This window comes from Mobula hypostoma, chromosome 22 (genome assembly GCF_963921235.1).
Source record: "Mobula hypostoma chromosome 22, sMobHyp1.1, whole genome shotgun sequence".
NCBI classification, from domain to species: domain Eukaryota; kingdom Metazoa; phylum Chordata; class Chondrichthyes; order Myliobatiformes; family Myliobatidae; genus Mobula; species Mobula hypostoma.
In genome coordinates, this window is record NC_086118.1 from 59,253,035 (window position 1) to 59,276,361 (window position 23,327).

At 47.0% G+C, this 23,327-nt stretch overlaps 1 protein-coding gene across 4 annotated transcripts in view; it reads right to left on the reverse strand.

Annotated features, from left to right (window-relative positions):
* abcc3 (ATP-binding cassette, sub-family C (CFTR/MRP), member 3) overlaps window positions 1-23,327 on the reverse strand; it is a 202,939-nt gene that overhangs the window by 23,166 nt on the left and 156,446 nt on the right. For 2 of the 4 annotated variants that reach the window (XR_010015794.1, XM_063030695.1), the window contains exons 21-22: window positions 9,231-9,384; window positions 5,188-5,395 (exon numbers count right to left, since the gene is read on the reverse strand). Coding sequence is in view for 3 of the 4 variants with exons in the window: in XM_063030695.1 (XP_062886765.1) it covers window positions 5,188-5,395; window positions 9,231-9,384 (362 nt within the window). In the remaining variant the exon portion in view is untranslated. Of the gene's footprint in view, window positions 1-4,087; window positions 4,399-5,187; window positions 5,396-9,230; window positions 9,385-23,327 lie in introns of all 4 variants that reach the window. The other 2 variants (XM_063030693.1, XM_063030694.1) reach the window with 2 other exon arrangements.

Here is a 23,327-nt window from a genome sequence, read left to right on the forward strand (position 1 = left end):
CACATTTACCTGGTTTATTTCTGACACCTCCCTCCCCTTTCTCGATCTCACTGTCTCTATCTCTGGAGATAGCTTATCTATTGATGCCTATTACAAACCCATGGACTCTCACAGTTACCTGGACTATTCCTCCTCCCACCCTGTTACTTGTAAAAACACTATCCCCTTCTCTCAATTCTTCCATCTCTGCTGCATCTGCTCTCAGGATGAGGCATTTCATTCCAGAACGAAGGAGATGTCCTCCTTCTACAAAGAAAGAGGCTTCCCTTCTTCCGCTGCCCTCAACCACATCTCTTCCATTTCATGCATGTCTGCTCTCACCCCATCCTCCCGCCACCCCACCAGGGATGAGGTTCCTCTTGTCCTCACCTACCACCCCACCAGCCTCCGTGTCCAACACATAATTCTCTGCAATTTCTGCCATTTCCAATGGGATCCCACCACCAAGCACATCTTTCCCTCCCCTCCCTTCTGCTTTCTGCAAGGATCGCTCCCTACGCGACTCCTTGTCCATTCGTCCCTCCCCACTGATCTCCCTCCTAGCACGTATCCTTGCAAGTGGAACAAGTGCTACACCTGTCCCTACACCACCTCTCTCACTACCATTCAGGGCCCCAAACAGTCCTTCCAGGTGAGGCAACACTTCGCCTGTGAGTCTGGTAAGGTTATGTACTGTGTCCGGTGCTCCTGGTGTGGCCTTCTGTACATCTGTGAGACCTGACGTAGACTGGGAGACCGCTTTGCCGAGCACCTACGCTCCATCCGTCAGAAAAAGCGGTATCTCATATTTTAATTCCACTCCCCATTCCATTATGTCTATCCATGGCCTCCTCTACTGTCAAGATGAAGCCACACTCAGTTTGGAGGAACAACACCTTATATTCTATCTGAGTAGCCTCCAATCTAATGGCATGAACAGTGATTTCTCGAACTTCTGATAATGCCTCCCCCCCTCCTTCACCATTCCCCATCCCCTTTTCCCTCTCTCACCACCCATCACCTCCCTCTGGTGCTCCTCCCCCTCTTCTTTCATCCATGGCATTCTGTCCTCTCCTATCAGTCTCCTCCTTCTCCAGGCCCTGTACCTCTTTCACCAATCAACTTCCCAGCTCTTTACTTCACCCCTCCCCCTCGCAGTTTCACCTACCACCTTGTGTTTCTCTCTCCCTTTCCCCCACCTTTAAAATCTATTCCTCGGCTTTTTTTCTCTAGTCTTGTTGAAGGGTTTCTGGCCAAAAAGTCAACCGTACATTTCTCCATAGATGCTGCCTGGCCTGCTGAGTTCCTCCAGCATTTTGTGTGTTGCAACAATATTCCAAGTGTGGTCTAACAAAGGTTTTATAGAGCTGCAGAGTTACCTTGTGGCTCTTGAACTCAATGCCCTGCCTAATGAAGGCCACACACCGTATACCTTAATCACTGAACAAATTGTGCAGCAGCTTTGAGGGATCTATGGATGTGGAACCGCAAGATTCCTATGTTAAGAATCTTGCCATGAACTCTGTATTCTGCCTTCAAGTTCAACCTCACAAAATAAATCACCTTACACTTTATAGGATTGAATTCCGTCTCCCCGAGGTGAAACCAGTTCATAAGAATATCCACGTGTAGTAAATGACTCCTTCCCTCCCAAGGGTGATGCCTGAGTTACTGCGGTCTATCTTGCTGACTGGGGTTGGACCGGACAGTCACACTGCACGACTACCTGCTTGTAGTGGGGAGAGCCTCCCGTTTCGGCAGACATGTTAAAGCACCGACTTCTCCCTTCTCAGGCTCTGTATGATGTGGACCAGGCAGCCCTCTCTCATCAGGTAGCAGTGGGGAGCTGGAGGGGGATGTAGATAGTTTTTGCCTTTTCCCCCAGGGCACATGTTAATGACATAATCTACATCCTCATATGCAAGTGACAGTGTCAGGTGAGATCACATTGTGAGCTGCTGGAACTTCAACTCCACCGGGTGAAGCGGCTTTCAGAGTGTCAGTGATGTGTGTGAGGCAGAGGGAGGAGGGAGATACTGACGGAGGAGGGGGCAGAGAAGATTCCACACACAGAAGGTATGCTGGAAAGGTATGAGAGGCAACACAATACTCAGTCTCATCTACACTCCCACCCCTCCAAACCACTGGTACTGACCCAACACACATCTGCAGGACACACGCAGCTCAGTTCTGCTCAGCTTCACCAGAAGTATGCTTCAAGCAGAGAGACATGGATCACAATACATTACAGCACAATACAGGTCTTTCGTCCCACAATGTCGTGCTGATTTTTTAACCCACTCCAAAATCTCTCCTTCCCACATAGCCCTCTATTTTTCTATCACCCATTCACTATCTAAGAGCCTCTTAAATGTCCCTAATGTTTCTACTTCGGCCAGTAACCATTGCAGGGCATTCCACGCACCACCATTCTGTGTGAAATACCTATGTCTGACAGCAGTCCCTTTACTTTCCCCCAGTCACCTTAAAATTATGACCCTTGTATTAGCCATTTCCGCCCTGGGAAAGAAATCCATAATACCACAGGCTGCAGGAGCAGAGTTAGGCCATTCAGCCCATCAAGTCAGCTGCACCATTCCACCATGGCCGATTTATTATCCCTCTCAACCCCATTCTCCTGCCTTTTCCCCGCGATCTTTGATGCTCTGACTAATCAAGAACATATCATCCTCCGCTTGGTCTCCCTACGGGCCTGCAGTAATGAATTTCACAGATTCACTACTGTCTGACTGAAGAAATTCCTCCTCATTTCTGTTCTAAAGAAGCATCCCTCTATTCTGATGCTGTGCCCTCCGGTCCTCAACTCCCCCAGTCTATCGAGGCCTTTCAACATTCAATAGGTTTCAGTGAAATCCCCCTCATTCTTCTAAACTCTAATGAGTACACACACACACACAGACATCAAACGCTCCTCACACATTAACCCTTTCATTGCCAGGATCATTCTCATGACCCTCCTCTGCAGCCTCTCCTGAGAATGAGAGGTGGTGGACGATGGAACCACGAGCGATCGGGGTTTCACTGTGGAGGGACACAGTGATGGGAACAGATACAGAACAACTGCATGGATTGACAAGACATTCCCTCAGTGACCCCTCTCCCCCAGCACCCTGTATCACTGCCTATCCCCATTGACCTTAACCCAACTGCCTCACACTGTCCCTCAGTGACCCCTCTCCCCCAGAACCCTGTGACACTAACTGTATCCCCACTGACGTTAACCCAGCTCCCTCACACTGTCCCTCAGTGACCCCTCTCCCCCAGCACCCTGTATCACTGCCTATCCCCATTGACCTTAACCCAACTGCCTCACACTGTCTCTCAGTGACCTCTCTCCCCCAGCGCCGTGTCACTGACTGTATCCCCACTGACGTGAATCTTGCTCCCTCACACCATCCCTCAGTGACCCCTCTCCACAGCCTCGTGTCACTGACTGTATCCCTACTGCCTGTGACACTAACTGTATCCCCACTGCCGTTAACCCAGCTCCCTCACACTGTCCACAGTGACCCCTCTCCCCAGCGCCGTGTCACTGACTGTCCCCACTGACATTAACCCAGCTCCCTTGCACTGTCTCTCAGTGACCCCTCTCCCCCAGAACCGTGTCACTGACTGTATCCCTACTGCCTGTGTCACTAACTGTATCCCTACTGACATTAACCCAGCTCCCTCACACCATCTCTCAGTGACCCCTCCCAGTGCCGTGTCACTGACACTAACCCAGCTCCCTTGCACTATCTCTCAGTGACCCCTCTCCCCCAGTGTCCTGACACTGAGTGTATCCCTACTGACATTAACCCAGCTCCCTCACACCGTCTCTCAGTGACCCCTCTCCCCCAGAACCCTGTGTCACTGACTGTATCCCTACTGACGTTAACCCAGCTCCTTCACACCGTCTCTCAGTGACCCCTCCCCAGTGCCCTGTGTCACTGACATGAACCCAACTCCTGTGTTCCCAGGTCTGGGAGTCAACTGGGAACCTTTGGTCGCTAAGGTGGAGGCAGTGGGTTGTATCTGGCAGAGTCCGCAATCGTTTGCTACAGCAGAGGTTGCCTGTGTGAAGATGGAGAGATGGTTTGGAAGATACCTGAACGAGAATGTAGACCAGGACCAGTGGCACTATGATTAAAGTGAACCACGGTGTGCTGATCATGATTACTATCATTGTGGACAGGGAGATGAAGAATGTTGCGAGGAACATCTGGAATGTGATTGGGATCACTTCGTCAATCACGTTAATGTCCTTGCCGAAGCGATTGATGATGCGCCCGATGGGTGTGGTGTCATAGAATGCCTGAGGTGTGTGCAACTTGTTGTCCAAGAGCTGTGAGTGGAGCTGCCGCGCAGCACCCAGGCCTCCGACCATCAGTGTGAAGGAGGCGATCATTACTAGCAACCCTGCGGTGAAAACACAATGCAATTCCAGAGTGACGGTTAGCACACGGACTGAGCGTCACATCCCGACCTCCCACAGCCTGGGCACCAAGCACCCTCCTGACGATCCAGGGCAACACAGCAACACTGTCCCCCACCCCACTCCCCATCAACTCCCCCCACACTCCAGCAATCCAGGCACAGCAACACTACCCCCACACCCTCAACCCAATCACTGAAGCTGCCCTCCACAAGCAGATTCAGAGAAACCCAAGTCTCCCACACCATAGCTCCTTCAACTCCCCACCAATGCGCGGTGGTCCCTCCCCACTAACACCAATCAACACACATTCACCGGATCAATGCGGGGTTCAGTCTGAGAGAGGTACAGCAGTATGGGGTACTGGGGGAGCCTGATTGGAAGGGGAGTGGTTCTGCTCTGGGACCCACCTGAGGCTCTGATTGGACCCATTCCTCTCCTTATCCTGTACCCACCAGTCCAACTCCCAACAGCAGTCCTCACCAACGCCTTCCCCCTCAGGCAGCTCACTGGGCTTGGTACCCAGCCCTCCAGGGCTTCGACTGAGGGGGCACCTCTAACTGACTTGTTCAGAATGCTGGAAGGGACCTGCAGATGTCAGGAGCAGGAGTACTGAGACCTGCAGAGCCACTATCATCTCCCCAGTTCTGGTACAGGGCATGGCTGGAGTCCAGACACCCTCCCTGTTCATAGCTGGTCCTGTAATCACAGCCAGTCTGTTCAGTTCCCCCACCCCACTGCTCCTGAGCTCAGAGGGGAGTTTAGAGCCTTACCCTGTGTTAGGCCGAGAGCTGCATACACCCCTACCCGCAGTCGGGTTGTGTCGGCCGTCTTGTTGTTGTCAGCGTCGTTGGTCCAGTCACTGAGCCAGAAGTTGGCACCGATCGCCGCGGCATTCTGGCAGCAGTATAACAGGCAAATGAGCAGGGAGCTGCAGGGGCCAACAGCCTTCAGGTACTGCCAGAACACCACCAGCTTCACCTGAAACCAGAGCCCAATGTCACACTTTGAGACCAGCTTCCCCCCATGGCACAGACCCACCACCACCAACAGTGCCACAGATCAGTGCCAACAAGCATCCTGTCCAGAAACTCCAATCTCCACACTCTGTACAGGGTTCACTGTCTGGGGAGAGCGGGCTAGCAGTCATTTGGGGGCTGTACGTCCCAGATCGGTGCTGTGGAGACAGAACATCATGCTGTTGTTTGGTCTCACCCCCCCACACCGACTGCCCAGCTTGGCAATGGCCAACCCCTCCACCTGCACCCCCACACCGACTGCCCAGCTTGGCAATGGCCAACCCCTCCACCTGCACCTTCTCACCGACTGCCCACCTTGGCAATGGCCAACCCCTCCACCTGCACCCCCACACCGACTGCCCAGCTTGGTAATGGCCAACCCCTCCACCTGCACCTTCTCACCAACTGCCCAGCTTGGCAATGGCCAACCCCTCCACCTGCACCCCCACACCGACTGCCCAGCTTGGCAATGGCCAACCCCTCCACCTGCACCTTCTCACCGACTGCCCACCTTGGCAATGGCCAACCCCTCCACCTGCACCCCCACACCGACTGCCCAGCTTGGCAATGGCCAACCCCTCCACCTGCACCTTCTCACCGACTGCCCACCTTGGCAATGGCCAACCCCTCCACCTGCACCTTCTCACCAACTGCCCAGCTTGGCAATGGCCAACCCCTCCACCTGCACCCCCACACCGACTGCCCAGCTTGGCAATGGCCAACCCCTCCACCTGCACCCCCACACCGACTGCCCAGCTTGGCAATGGCCAACCCCTCCACCTGCACCTTCTCACCAACTGCCCAGCTTGGCAATGGCCAACCCCTCCACCTGCACCCCCACACCGACTGCCCAGCTTGGCAATGGCCAACCCCTCCACCTGCACCCCCACACCGACTGCCCAGCTTGGCAATGGCCAACCCCTCCACCTGCACCTTCTCACCGACTGCCCACCTTGGCAATGGCCAACCCCTCCACCTGCACCTTCTCACCGACTGCCCAGCTTGGCAATGGCCAACCCCTCCACCTGCACCTTCTCACCGACTGTCCACCTTGGCAATGGCCAACCCCTCCACCTGCACCTTCTCACCGATTGCCCAGCTTGGCAATAGCCAACCCCTCCACCTGCACTGACAGTCCTACACCTTCTCACCTACAGCCTATCCATCTACTTACTACTCGCAGTCGGAAGCCTCCAACCCCTCTTTTCTCCCTCCTCACCCATAGTCCAGCCTCCTGGCTCCCAGCACTAGCTCGGCCTCACACCGTGGGATTTATTATCCCAGGACCCCACCACTGGAGTTTACGGCCATCATTGGAAAGATGGTGGGAAGTGGGATTCGGTCCTGGTCGGAGGGATCAGGCAGCCAGTGAGTGGCAGGGAAAACCACCCCAACCCCAGAAACCCCAACCCCAGCCCGCATCAGACCCCGGAAACCCCAATCCCTCCCTTCATCAGACCCCGGAAACCCCAACCCACCCCGCATCAGACCCCGGAAACCCCAACCCCAGCCCGCATCAGACCCCGGAAACCCCAACCCCAGCCCGCATCAGACCCCGGAAACCCCAACCCCACCCTGCATCAGACCCCGGAAACCCCAACCCCACCCCGCATCAGACCCCGGAAACCCCAACCCCACCCCGCATCAGACCCCGGAAACCCCAACCCCACCCCGCATCAGACCCCGGAAACCCCAACCCCAGCCCGCATCAGACCCCGGAAACCCCAACCCCAGCCCGCATCAGACCCCGGAAACCCCAACCCCAGCCCGCATCAGACCCCGGAAACCCCAACCCCACCCCGCATCAGACCCCGGAAACCCCAACCCCACCCCGCATCAGACCCCGGAAACCCCAACCCCAGCCCGCATCAGACCCCGGAAACCCCAATCCCTCCCCTCATCAGACCCCGGAAACCCCAACCCCACCCCGCATCAGACCCCGGAAACCCCAACCCCACCCCGCATCAGACCCCGGAAACCCCAACCCCAGCCCGCATCAGACCCCGGAAACCCCAACCCCACCCCGCATCAGACCCCGGAAACCCCAACCCCACCCCGCATCAGACCCCGGAAACCCCAACCCCACCCCGCATCAGACCCCGGAAACCCCAACCCCACCCCGCATCAGACCCCGGAAACCCCAACCCCAGCCCGCATCAGACCCCGGAAACCCCAACCCCAGCCCGCATCAGACCCCGGAAACCCCAACCCCAGCCCGCATCAGACCCCGGAAACCCCAACCCCAGCCCGCATCAGACCCCGGAAACCCCAACCCCAGCCCGCATCAGACCCCGGAAACCCCAACCCCAGCCCGCATCAGACCCCGGAAACCCCAACCCCAGCCCGCATCAGACCCCGGAAACCCCAACCCCAGCCCGCATCAGACCCCGGAAACCCCAACCCCAGCCCGCATCAGACCCCGGAAACCCCAACCCCAGCCCGCATCAGACCCCGGAAACCCCAACCCCAGCCCGCATCAGACCCCGGAAACCCCAACCCCACCCCGCATCAGACCCCGGAAACCCCAACCCCACCCTACATCAGACCCCGGAAACCCCAACCCCACCCTGCATCAGACCCCGGAAACCCCAACCCCACCCTACATCAGACCCCGGAAACCCCAACCCCACCCTACATCAGACCCCGGAAACCCCAACCCCACCCCGCATCAGACCCCGGAAACCCCAACCCCACCCCGCATCAGACCCCGGAAACCCCAACCCCACCCCGCATCAGACCCCGGAAACCCCAACCCCACCCCGCATCAGACCCCGGAAACCCCAACCCCACCCCGCATCAGACCCCGGAAACCCCAACCCCACCCTACATCAGACCCCGGAAACCCCAACCCCACCCCGCATCAGACCCCGGAAACCCCAACCCCACCCCGCATCAGACCCCGGAAACCCCAACCCCACCCCGCATCAGACCCCGGAAACCCCAACCCCAGCCTGCATCAGACCCCGGAAACCCCAACCCCACCCTGCATCAGACCCCGGAAACCCCAACCCCACCCTGCATCAGACCCCGGAAACCCCAACCCCACCCCGCATCAGACCCCGGAAACCCCAACCCCAGCCCGCATCAGACCCCGGAAACCCCAACCCCACCCCGCATCAGACCCCGGAAACCCCAACCCCAGCCCGCATCAGACCCCGGAAACCCCAACCCCACCCCGCATCAGACCCCGGAAACCCCAACCCCACCCCGCATCAGACCCCGGAAACCCCAACCCCACCCCGCATCAGACCCCGGAAACCCCAACCCCAGCCCGCATCAGACCCCGGAAACCCCAACCCCACCCCGCATCAGACCCCGGAAACCCCAACCCCACCCCGCATCAGACCCCGGAAACCCCAACCCCAGCCTGCATCAGATCCCGGAAACCCCAACCCCAGCCTGCATCAGACCCCGGAAACCCCAACCCCACCCTGCATCAGACCCCGGAAACCCCAACTCCACCCTGCATCAGACCCCGTTAAACCCCAACCCCACCCTACATCAGACCCCGGAAGCCCCAACCCCACCCAACATCAGACCCCGTAAACCCCAACCCCACCCTGCATCAGACCCCGTAAACTCCAACCCCGCCCTGCATCAGACCCCGGAAATCCCAACCCCGCCCTGCATCAGACCCTGTAAACCCCAACCCCGACCTACATCAGATCCCGGAAACCCCAACCCCACCCTACTTCAGACCCTGTAAACCCCAACCCCACCCTACATCAGACCCTGTAAACCCCAACCCCACCCTGCATCAGACCCCAAATGGTGGCATGGCCCCAGGGTGTACTCACCCTGCCTGTCTCTGCCTTCTCAGCCTGGATCAGTTTACTTGGTTCAGACGCCGCAGCTGGGAGAGTCTCCACCTGTTTTGTCTTTTGGCTAAGTCGCTTTCTTGTGGACTTCCGTGTCGATGCTTCTCCGTCGGAAGAAAGGACACTGATCTGTCTAATATCACAGAAAGCACACAAATATTAGACTATACGATACAGAAGCAGAATTAGGCCATTTGTCCATCGAGTCTGCTCCACCATTTCATCATGACTGATCCAATTTTCTTCTCAGCCCCACTCTTCTGCCTTCTCCCCATATCCCTTCATGCCGTGACCAATCAAGAATCTATCAACCTCTGCCTTAAATATACATAAAGACTTGACCTCCACAGCTGCCTGTGGAAAAGAAGTCCACACATTCACCCCCCTCCTCATCTCTGTTCTAAAAGGATGCCCCTCTATTCTGAGGCAGTGTCCTCTGGCCTTTCCCATCAGAGGTAACATCCTTTCCACATCCCGGTATCAGGTAGGGAGTGTTGAGGGGAAAGAGGTTACAGCTGTAGTCCACAGGTCAGCAGGACAGGGAAGTGGGAGGAGAGAATGAACCCAGTGAACCGTGGTTCACCTGAGTCAGAAAGACTTAAAACTTTGGCTCTATTTGTCACATACCCACCAAAACATCGAGGCATACAGTGAAATATGTTGTATGCCGGGGGCAGTCTGCAAGTGTCGCCATGCTTACACCACCAGCATAGTGTGTCCACTACTTACTAACCCTAACCTCACCTGCACTACCCTGCTTTAAGACCCAATTTTTCTGAAAATGCAATAAGAGTTCCTTTGATTATATTATACAGTATATTATTTAGTATTTTATTTTTGTCGTTTAAAATAAAAAATTCAGTTGGTTAAGTTAGGCTTGTTGAATAGGATTTGTCTTGTTAAAATTTTTTTTCTGAGAGAGTGCGGGAAAAAGAACGGGGAGGTGCTTTTTTTTCTAGAGAGAGCGCAGGATTGAAGGAGGAAAAAGACAATGGAAACAGCTAACAGACATAGCAGAAGAACATGGTGAAACGTTCACTGAACCCATTCAGAAGGACAGATACCGCTGTCGGAAAGTCCTCATGCAGACAATGGTCTCATGGAGAATGTGCAGATAACTTCTAGTTAGCACACAACATTGGAGAAAGTTTGATGCTTTTTCCTTGGATGTTGCATGAACGTTTGTTTCCTGGAACAGGAGCAGTAAATTTGCATGGGTGTGTCAGTATTTGTAAAGTTAACAGTGCTGCTTTCCCTTAAAGAAATATTCAAACTTTATGTGTTGTGTTTACCTGAATCATATTTACCTTAGACAGGTTTATTTATTGGAAAAGGCTTTCTCATCATTATTCCCCATGCATCATTGAGTTATGTTGTTGTTAGGTTGAATTCACAGTGATAGCTAACTCATTACAAGCCTAAGGAGAGTGGGTCACATTTTTGGGATCACAGTCTGCAATAGGATGCTGTATGAATGCAGTACTATGGCTGTATAATGATTAGATAGTCTGTTTATTTGTGTTCAAGCCAGTGTTACACCTGTGTTACTTTTGAAGTGTGTTGTCATTAAGGTACTGTGATAGGGATCCTGCTGAGGGTGACGATTTTCAGTCCAAGTTGCTCTCTTTTCTGAGGAATGAAGGACAAACTCCGACTGATGTTAAAAATCTACTTAGTTATTCAACTGATGATCTAAATTCTGAGCTGGTTTCTGCTATCACAAATCCAGTTGATAAATGCCAAAGTGTACCTGCTGAGATCCAAGATTATTGTAAGCTGGGCATGTTCTCTGGAGTCAAGCCCACACCCGAAGGAGATGAAGAATATGAGGACTGGGCGAGTAGCGATCTCACCCACTAGATGAATAGAAGTGCTCAGATAATATAAAGGAGCAGAGACTAGTAGAGAGTTTAACGGGTCCTGCCACTGATGTAGTGAGGTTCCTACAGGCAGAAAACCCTTTAGCCACATCAGCTAACTATATGCAAGCTCCAGAAAATGCTTATGGCACTACTGTAGGATCAGCTGATCTCCTGGTGAAGCTCAGGGTCACATTCCAAGAGGAAGGAGAGAAGCTGTCTGCCTACATTTTCAGGCTGGATAAGCTGCTGCATTGTTTCTGCTGCGAAGGGGGCATTCAACTGTCTGAGATAAACTGCTTGAGAATGGGGCAAGTTGTGAAAGGCACACTATCACAAGACCCACAAAATGTATGATTCACCATCTTTTGCTGAGCTACTCGGAGAAGTTAGAGAGGAGGAAATTATGATTGAGGGGCAAAACGTTTCCAAAAGCCAAGTATCTTCAGTTGCAGCCTCTGTTGCTAAAGTATCCCCCGACGCCACAGAAGTAGAGCTTTTGAGGAATGAGGTGAAAAGTGTTCAAGCTGAGGTGACTCGGTTGAGGTCTGTTAATGTGACACATCCACTGGTAAACCCAACCCACCTGTGAAAATCGCAAAGCAGAGGAACTCTGCTCCCAAGGATTTCTTGACTGAGGATAGGTCTGGTATTTTATGTACAAGTCTGGAGAGATGGACATTTCAAGTGAGATTGTGAAGGGCAGGAAAATCTTTGAAAAGTAAATCAGCAGTTAATCAAATAGAAAAAAGAAAAAGGGAAACTACGGAGGAACCTAGTAAAGGAATGGCCTGACGTATGTTCAAATCAGTGTATCAACAAAAATAATAAAGTGCAAAGCACTATTCCTGAAGCCTTAGTGGGACAAAGTTCTGAAACAGATTGAAAACATTTATGCTGGAGCCATACTTGACATGTGTTTTCAAGTTACTTTACTTTACAGATCCTTTTACAATAGGCGCTATTGACTCCTATCAGCTTCCTTGAGATCTGGGAGCTTAGTACTGATGATAACCTTTATGATGGTTATCTGTCGTTGAAACTGGAGTTTTCGGAAGCAGATATTGGAGTAGCTGAGACTAGTGTTTTCTGCCCAGATCCAGGAATAAAAGGTAAACCTCCTGTTCTTGAGGGAACAAACACTTCCATTATGAGATGGTTCGTGGGAGCAAGTAAAAAGAGAATGGGAGAGAACTCTGAGAGCCTTATCTATTCACCGTCTATTCAGATCCACTTTTGAGAATGTACAAGTTTCTCCTATGCAGATGATGAGAATAAAAGAGGAACTGTGTAGTAGACTCAGTCTAAACCAGACACTTTACGGAGTAAAGCGGAGTAGCTAGGGTGACGAGAACACCCAGATTTTCAGGAGTGCCCAGTGACCCAGCCATTCTTCTGGATGCTCCTGACAATCAGGAAGAAGAGTCACTCTTGACTGGAGGAGTGCTGGTGAGTCCTGAACTGCAGAAATCTTCGGCTGTCTATTCCAACAGGATAACAGTGATTGTCAGGAACACCTCAGGGAGAGATGTCACCCTCAGACATGGCATGCAGACTGCACGTCTCTTCCCCGTGATGGTAGTTTCTAGTTTTTTGGTGAAGAAAACAGATGAGAAACGGTCTCCTGTATCAGGAAAGTTGACATTGAAGTCATTCAACTTTGATGACTGACCAATACCAGAGGAATGGAAAAAGAGACCAACTGATAAGATATTGAAACACAAAGACGTCTTTTCGACTGATGAGTTTGATGCTGGTTGTTCCAAGACTACTCACCACACTAACAGAGTGACAGAGGACGTACCTTTTCAAGAAAGGGCTTGCCAGTTAGCATCAGTGGAAGTTGAAAATGTTCGGTAGCACCTGCTGAAACTGAAGGAAGCTGGAATTATCAGAGTTGAGGACAGCCTATAGTGGTGACAAAAAAGATTGGGAAAATACGAATGTGTGTTGATTATAGAACATTGTGCAGACATACAATCCCAGACCAATATACAGTTTCACGGATTGAAAATGCTCTGGCCTGCTGAAGTGGAAGCAAATGGTTCAGTGTGTTGGATCTAAGAAATGGCTATTACCAAATACCAATGAGTGAATTTGATAAAGAGAAGACAGCATTCATTAAGTCTCCTTGGATTTTTAAGTTTGATAAGATACATCAGGGCATATCAGGAGCACTGGCTACATTCCAACGTGTCATGGAGCACACTGCTGGAGATATGAATCTGCTTGAAGTACTTGAGTACTTGGATGATCTCAAAGTGTTTGGATCAACACTAGAGCAGCACGAGACAAGGCTGCTGAAGGTATTAAACTTACCTCACGTATGTGACTGATATGAGGAAAGAACTGCAAAAAGCTTATGAATTAGCTGCAGTTTCAGCTAGGAAACAAATCTAAGAAAACAAGAAGAAATACGATCAAAAGATTAAATTTTCTCAACTGACACCTGGAGATCAAGTTCTAAAAAGAAACATAGGACTACAAGGGAAGCATAAGTTGGCCGAATGCTGGATTTGTATAACTCAGGTAGTGGAGAGTCAGATGCCAAACTTTCTAGTTTTTCAGTTGAAACCAGAAGATGGAAATAATCCTACAGAAAATTACCCTGAGGGCAAGGAGTACATTTTGACCCAGTGTCTGACATAGAACCTACACTGAGCAATAGAACTCTCCAAAGAAGAAGTAAAAAAGAAGAAAACCAAGCTGAAGATAAGTCAGACAACATATGGTTTTGGTGGAAAGACATGAAGAGAAATTGGATGAATCCATTGAATACTGAGATAAGAAAATTGGAACATGGTATGTCCTGCCTTATGCAAATTTCCCAAGGAGTTGGTGAAGAGATAGACATATATAAAATCTACAGCAGAATACAGGCCCTTCGGCCCACAAAGCTGTGCCGAACATGTCCCTACCTGAGATCTACCTAGGCTTTACCCATAGCCCTCTATTTTTCTAAGCTCCATGTAGCCATCCAGGAGTCTCTTAAAAGACCCTGTCATTTCCACCTCCACCGCCGCCGCCGGCAGCCCATTCCACACACCCACCACTCTGCGTAAAAAAACTTATCCCGACATCTCCTCTGTACCTACTTCCAAGACGTCAGAATCTTTCAGTGAGGGGAATATAACCAGAAGTGATATTAGATAACGAAAGGGAACTGAACTCCAGTATAATTGAAGATGAAGCCAAGGGCAGGAGGAACTGAGTTGCAGGAAGGAATGAATGATGGACAGGATGGGACATCCCAAAGTGAATATGAGAAGTCACAAGGAAAGACTCAAACTGATGAAGTGGTGACTGAAAATCAACCATTAAGTGAAGAAGAAATTGAAACTGAGATAAGGTCCTGAAGAGAGAATTTAGAGAGCTAGGTAGAAAGCTGAGAAGCAGGACCTCCAGGGTAGTAATTTCTGGATTGCTGCTTGTGGCACGTGCCAGTGAGGGTAGAAACAGGATGATTTGGCAAATTAATGCAAGGCTGAGAAGCTGAGGCAAGGCTTCAGGTTCTTGGATCACTGGGAACTTTTCTGGGGGAGGTACGACCTGTTCAAAAGTGATGGGTTGCACCTGAACCTGAGGCGACCAATATTCTCTTGGGCAGGTTTGTTACAGTTGTTGGGGAGGATTTAAACTAATTCAGCAGGGGGTGGGAACTGGAATGAAAGGACTCAGGAAAGGATGGATGGTAAGAAAGCACAAATAACATGCAATCAGACTGTCAGGAAGTGCAGGCAGGTGATAGAATAAAATTGCAGCCAGCAGGTGAGTTTCAGTGCATTAGAGATGCAGAATCAAAAAGGGTAGCAAATACAGTACTCAAAGTATTATATCCCAATGCGCAGAGTATAAGAAATAAATGGATGATCTTGTTGCATGATTACAAATGGTCAGGATTGTGGCCATCATTGTATTGTGGCTGAAGGATAGTTGTATTTGGGAGCTGAATGTCTAAGGTTACACATTGTATTGGAGGGATAGGAAGGGAGGCAGAGGGGGTGGCATGGCTCTGCTGGTAAAGAGTGGTATCAAAACAGTAGAAAGATGTGACATGGGATCAGAAGATGTTGAATCCTTGTGGGTTGAGTTATGAAACTGAAAGGGTAGAAGGACTCTGTTGGCAGTTATATACAGGCCTCCCACAGTAGCTGAAATGTGGTCCACCGATTACAACAGGAAATAGAAAAGGCGTGTCAAAAGGGAAATGTTATGATAGTCATGGAATATTTCAACATGCAGGTTGATTGAGAAAATCAAGTTGGAAATGAATCTTAAGAGAGTGGGTTTGTTGAATGGTCAGGAAATCACTTTTTAGAGCAGTTTGTCATTGAGTCTACTAGGGAATCAGCTGTACTGGGTTGGGTGTTATGTAATGGACCAGAGGTGATTAGGGAACTTAAGGTAAAACAACCCTTAGGAGGCAGTGATCACAATATGATTGAGTTCAACTTGAAATTTGATAGGGAGAAAGTAAAGTCTGATGTAGCAGTATTTCAGTGGAGCAAGGGAAATTACAGTGGTATGAGAGAGGAGTTGGCCAAAGTAAATTGGAAGAAGACGCTGGCAGGGATGACAGACAAGCAGCAATGGTGTGAGTTTCTGGGAAAAATGAGGAAGGTGCAGGATAGATGTATTTCAGAAACAAGAAATACTCAAATAGCAAAATAGAACAACCGTCACTGACAAAGGGAAGTCAAAGTGAATGTAAAAGCAAAAGAGAGAACATATGCAAAGCAAAAATTAGTGGGAAGCTTTTAAAAACCTACAGAAAGCAACTAAAAGAAACATTAGGAGGGAAAAGATGAAATATGAATGCAAGCTAGCAAACAATACCAAGGTGAATAGAAAATACTTTTTCAAGTATAAAAAAAAGGGAGGTTCCGGTGACGTCTTTGTTCAGAATAACAGTTTAAATCAATAGCTCCTTTGGATAAACACATATTTTGCCCCATTAATCCATCAAATATAAGATGTTTCGAAAATATCTGAATTGATAAGGGGGGCAAGAATGGGGAAAAAGAATGGAGATTAAACAAATCACAGTGGAACCTATGGAAGAGAGAGGTGCAACGCGCGGTTCTCCTACACGTGCGCATGGCGGTGAGGCTGACGCGGGGCCTCGTGCGCACGGCTCTCCTACACGTGCGCATGGCGGCGAGGCTGACGCGGGGCCTCGTGCGCGCGGCTCTCCTACACGTGCGCATGGCGGCGAGGCTGACATGGGGCCTCGTGCGCGCGGCTCTCCTACATGTGCGCATGGCGGCGAGGCTGACACTGGGCCTCGTGTGCGCGGCTCTCCTACACGTGCGCATGGCGGCGAGGCTGACGCTGGGTCTCGTGCGCGTGGCTCTCCTACACGTGCGCATGGCGGCGAGGCTGATGCTGGGTCTCGTGCAGGCGAAGCGGCAAATATGATAAAGATTCTGGAAGAGATAAGGAAGTCCAAAAAGATATAAAACAGCAACTAAATGATATAAAGTCAGAGCTCGCCAATGCCAATCAGAAAATAGCGGTGGCAGAAACTCAAATTGAGAAGGTGGAAGATCGCATGCAAAACGTGGAACAGACACTAAGTCAGACGATAAAAATATTAAATCAACAGGAAAGTAAATTGCTTGACCAGGAGGGAAAATCGCAACGGAAAAATATCAGGATTTATAATGTTCCCGAAGGAGCGGAGGGATTGTCGATGATGGACTTTGTAGACAAGCTGCTGCGGGAAGCGCTGGAGATTCCCCCGACTATGGAGATGGAAATGGAAAGGGTGCATCGTTCACTCGTCCCGCGGCCTCCCAGAGACAGAGATAGTAAACCGCGGTGAATTGTACTTAGATTCCTTCGATTCAAGAGCAAGGCATAGATTCTACGAAGGGCCTGGGGTAAGAAGAGGGTTTTTGGAACAGGAAGTTAATATACTTCGATCATGATTACCCCCCGGCGGCCCTACAGAAACGGAAGGAATATTCCGAAGCAAAACGAATATTAAAGCAAGAAAAGATTAAATTCCAAACCCCGTACCCTGCTAAACTGAGGGTATTTTACCAAGAAGGGATGCGACTGTATCAGACGGTGGAAGAGGCGACTACAGACATGAAAAACAGAGGACTGTCCTTTAGCGTGGTCAAACCAAGGGAAAGTCTGGCTGAGCAGTTATTCCGATCTGCTAAGGAAATAGTAAGCGAACCAAGAAATCAGGGGATGGGAGTAGGACGAGAGAAGGATATTAGGAAGAGACTGTGAGTTCTCCGAGGACAGCCCTCACCTCCTCCAGAAGAGCCATAAGGTTTGGCTAAATTTAAAAGTGCTGATAAACTAAACGGAAGCAAAAATAGACAGTGATATACCTATCTTGAGAAATACGTATTATAATGTGGATTTCATATTACTCAATTTTTAAAAATTCATTCATCCATTCCTTTTCCCCCACCTAAATGAGAATATATATATGGGAGGAATACACAGGGAAATCATTTCTGTGTAATGGACATAGTTTTTTTTACTTACTTTTATAGGTACTACAGCAGGGGCCCTCAACTCACAGGTAGGAGGGGCTATCCCCCACAGCTAGACTTTTCTTCTAGCTCAACCCAGGGTCATCTAGAGACCCCAGCCTTGGAACCACACCTTTGTTACCTTTTTTTTTTATTATTTGTGTTTCTTGGCTCTTATTTGTTCAGGGAGTAGATCGATTAAGTTATATTCTGCAAATTTCAATGATACACTAACAGATAAATACACATGGCTAAGGACAAAGTAAAATTCATTTCTTTTAATGTCAATGGGCTGTTGAATCCAGTCAAGCGCAGTAAAATTCTATCAACAATGAAAAAAAGAACAAGCCCATGTAGTATAGTTACAGGAAACTCACTTAAGTGATAATGAGCATGGGAAATTAAAGAGAATGAGTTTCACTAATTTGTTTTTCTCCTCATATAAATCAGGACATAGAAGAGGAGTTGCTATTCTCATCTCAAGCAAGCTAAATTTTGAAAAAGTATTCGAAATGGGAGATAAGGAGGGCAGATATATTCTGGTAAGGGAGAATATAGATGGAAATCCAGTTACTTTATTGAATATACACACACCAGGAAGTGATATTAGTTTCTTCCAGAAAATTACTAATATTATGGTAACGGAAACAGGTGGTCTCTTGATATGTGGGGGAGACTTAAATTTACAATTACAACCAAAGTTTGACTCTTCCAATAGAAAAACTTATGAAACAAAGTCCTTACCTAAGAAAGTTAACACTCTTTTTGAGGGTATTGGTCTAATTGATATATGGAGGAACCTTTTCCCCGACAGAAGGGATTACACTCATTATTCTGCTCCCCATTCCGTATATACAAGAATAGACTATTTCATAACATTTGGAAAAGATAGAGACAAAATAATCACCTGTGGAATTGGGACAATAGATGTAAGTGACCATGCACCTATATATTTATCTGTTGATTTTGACCTACAACCAAAGAATACTATTTGAAAACTAAATTCAAGTCTACTCAATGATCCCTATTTTAAGGAACAAATTAAAAAAGAAATTGGTCTTTACTTAGAATTCAATGATAATGGAGAGGTTTCACCTGCCATTCTATGGGATACTCTGAAGGCTGTCTTAAGAGGGAAAATTATACTGATATCTTCATATAAGAAAAAAATAAGGAATAAAACATTAGAGGAATTACAAAATAAGCTGAAGGAACTAGAAAAAAACACAAATTGAGTTTGGCTCAGGATACACTAGAGGAAATTAAGAATGAAATTAATAGTTTGGCTACACAAGAAATTAGAAAAAATTCAATGTTTCTGAAACAGAGACACTATGAAAGTGGATCTAAATCTATGAAAATTCTGGCGTGGAAACTGAAAATAAAGATAGCAGAAAATACAATTCATAGAATTAGGGATCCAAGAACAAAAGTGATAAAAAATAAACTAAGTGAATTGAAGAAGCTTTTGAAATGTTTTACAAAACTCTATATTCCAAAGTTCCAAGGGGAAGCATAACCCAAATTGACACCTTCCTGAATTCTTTAGAGTTACCCACTTTAAGCAAAGAACAAGATAGAACAATGACTGCTGACATAACTGAAGCTGAACTAAAAACTGCAATTAGCAGGCTTAAATTAAGCAAATCACCAGGATCAGATGGATATAGAGCAGAGCGGTATAAAGAGTTTAGAAGTGAGTTAATTCCTGTTTTACTCCCCACACTGAACTGGGCCCCAAGAAAGGCGCAAATGCTACTCAGCTGGAAGGAGGGGATAATGCTACACCGAAAGAAGGCAAGGATAAAATGGAATGTGGATCATTTAGACCAATATCTGTTCTTAATGTGGATTATAGAATACTTACCTCCATCATGGCCAAATGATTAGAAGAGTTTCTACTCACACTGATACATAATGATCAGACAACAACGCCAAACACAAGACAATATATGAAGGACACTTCACATTATGGATCGTATAAAAAAATGAAATTGAAGCAATAGTGATGAGCGTGGACGCTGAAAAGGCATTTGATTCGGTTAATTGGAATTTTCTTTACAGAGTTTTACGTAGATTTGGTCTACATGACACAATTATTAAAACTATCCAGGCACTATACGACAATCCTACTGCCAGGATTACAATCAATAGATATTTATCTAATAGTTTTACCATAGAAAGGAGCTCGAGACAGGGTTGTGCATGGTCACCGCTACTCTTCGCATTATATCTGGAACCATTAGCTCAATACATCAGACAAAATGAAGATATCAGGAGAATTACTATTAAAGGGACAGAGCATGAATTGGCCTGTTACTCGGATGACATTTTGATCTAACTAGGGCAACCAACATACTCTTTACCTAAATTGATGCAAACCTTTGAACAATATGGGCAATTATCAGGAGACAAGATCAACAAAGATAAAATCCAACTACTTTCATATAACTATAGCCCACCAAGAGATATTGAAAGTAGATATCCTTGGGCATGGCAAACAGAGTCCATCAAATATTTGGGCATCATTATGCCAAAAGATTTGCCAAAATTATCAGAACGAAATTATCAGCCTATATATAAAAAAATTAAGGAAGATATAACAAGATGGAATCTAATTCCTTTCCTTGGTCTTAGTTCAAGGATTGAATCTATTAAAATGAATATACTGCCCAGACTACTATATCTCTTTCAGACCCTACCAATAGAGATTAACCAAAATCAATTCAATGAATTGAACAAGATGCTATCAAGATATATATAGCAAGGTAAAAGGCCTAGGGTTTGTCTCAAAACTTTGCAATTAGCCAAGGAAAAGGGAGGACGGGGCCCTACCTTCTCTTAGAGATTACTATTTTGCAGCACAGTTGAGAACCGTGATATGCTGGTGCAACCCATCATATGATGCTCAATGGAAAAACATTGAGGAGAGGATACTTTCCATCCCCATACAGGCAATTTTGGCTCATAACAACCTTCAAAGTTACATAAATAATATTGACAACCCGTGGGTGAAATGGACTCTTAAAATTTGGAAAACTAGACTTCCGGTAGCGCTCATGGAGTGAAGTCGCGTTCTTGACTCGCTCCATTACCTCTGAGTTTTTTTTCTCTATGGTCAGCTATACTTTAATTAACCATTAAGGCATCAATTTTTATAATACTTTGAATTAAACTGAATTCTCTGACAATTGGATGATACTTAGATCTGCTATGTCTAAGAACGGGAAAGACGGCAAGGATGGTAAACCTCCGGTTAAACCGAAAGCTACGGATCTCCCCCGGACTGAATCACCGGTGACTTTGAAAGCGATATCGGAGTTAATTCAGAGGGAAATTTCAACCTCTGTTAGGGAGATGATTCGTACGGAAATTGCAGGCCCTGTTAAAGACCTGATTCATACGGAAATCTCAACTAATTTCCAGAAAATTGCCGATTTAATTGATAAGATGCAAACATGTATTGCGGAACATCAGTCGGCTATATCTGATCTTCAAAAATTCACGCAACAAAGTGAGCTTAAGATGGGGAAAATCGAAGAAACAATTAATGTAATGAAGAAGAAACTGGACTTTTTGACTTTTAAAAACTCTGACTTGGAATCTAGAATGCGATGGCAGAATTTACGAATGATCGGCGTGAGGGAAGCCGTTGAAGCCAACAACCCCATGAAATATTTCTCTCAACTTTTAAAAGATGCATTCCCTACTGTATTTCCTGACCAACCACCGCTACTGGATCGTGTTCACAGAATCCCATCATACTCGTCTAGGTCAGATAGACCTAGGCATGTTATTTTACGTTTTCATTATTTTCAAGACAAGGAGAGACTGTTTCGATTCGCTCGATCTAAAGGTTTCATTGATTTTTCGGATCTTAAGTTCCGATTCGTGGAAGATTTCAGTAAACCAATCTGGGACCAACGGGTCCGTTACAGATCCGTGATGTCGGAATTCTATAAGATGGATTTAAGACCAGCGCTGCTGTACCCTGCACGTCTAAGGATTCGCATGTCAGATGGAGCCCTTCGTTTTTTTGATTCTCCATCGGATGCCCAGAGTTATCTGGATCAACTTTCATCTTCAACATCTTAATTGCCTTTTTTTAATTATCTCCGTTGATCGGAGGCTGTGAATTGGTTGGTTTTAACTTTTCTGTGCCCTATTTGGGCAGAAAAGTTTACTTTTGATTTCTTAATATGGCTGCTAAACTTTCTTTTTAACTGCGTCATTTCTTTCTTTTCCCAGGGGATTCTAGGTGGTTACTTCCCTTTTGTCATCTTACGTATTTCCTGTGCGGCCTTAAATTTTGTAGTTTTTTTTAAATTTTATTCTGTTTTGCTTTTTATAATCACTTTATGTTAATAATTCTATTTTTTTTGTTGCTGTGTCTATTCATGAGTTTGAGGTTTATTGTGGTTTTTTTTAATATATATTTTCCGGCTTTTGTTCTGTTCTGTATGTATCTTAATTGAGCTAACTTTTTTTTACTTATTTTTTTACTGTTTTACAATTAGCTGATCTTTTTCATATTTATACCTTTTTTTTAGGGAGCGTATACCGGAAGTCATGGGGGTAGTTTTAGCGCTTGCTTCTTTCTGGCGGGTCTGCTTTAGATTTTGCCTTGGGCTCTTGGGGTGGTGGGTGGTGGGAGGGGCTTCACGTTTTAGTTTGTTTCTCTTTGGGCTATATACATTATTGAAGTACTGGTTGCGTCCTTTTCCCCGGTATCTTTTGTATGTTCTGTTTCCTCTCCGGGTTTGTGGGTCGCGCCTATTGTCAATCCTCCTTGTTGTGGGTTGACTTTAGGATTTATGGAGTCTATTATTAATTTTGTCTCCTGGAATACTAATGGTCTTAATCATCCTATTAAAAGGAAAAAAGTTTTTAAAGTGTTCCGGAGACTTAAAGCACAAATTTTATTTTTACAAGAGACCCATGTACGGAGGGGGGACAGACTACGTTTTTTCAAATTCTGGAAGGAACAACAATTTCATTCGAACTCTAATGCTAAGATTCGAGGCGTCTCTATTTTTATAGATTCCTCAGTTACTTTTATACAACAGGATATTATCTCTGATCCGAATGGTAGATTTTTATTGGTTAGTGGTTTACTATTTAATAAAAAAGTAGTTTTGGTTAATGTTTATGCTCCTAATATGGATTGTCTGGAATTTTATAAATCATTGTTTGATCAGTTTCCGAATTTGAACGAGTTTTCATTGATTTGGGGCGGAGATCTTAATACCTGTTTATCTCCAGCTTTGGACCGTTCGGCTCCTTTACGGACTTTACCTAATAAATCTGCAAATTTGATTAATTTTTTCCTTTCTGATTCTGGGTCGACGGACATTTGGCGTTTTCTGCATCCTCAGGAAAAAGATTTTTCCTTCTTTTCACATGTTCATCATTCCTATTCAAGAATTGATTATTTTTTCATTGATTCTCGTCTCATTCCTTCAGTGATTAAATGTGATTATGATTCTATAACCATTTCGGATCATGCTCCACTTAAGCTTTCTATTAAAATTATGGCCAATATACCAAACAATAGACAATGGCGTTTTAATTCGCTGTTGCTTCAGGACTCGGACTTTGTTAATTTTATGAATGAACAGATTGAGCTTTTTTTTACAATTAACTATACAGAAGATATTTCGGTTAACACTCTTTGGGACACTTTTAAAGCCTATATTCGGGGTCAGATTATTTCGTATTCCGTT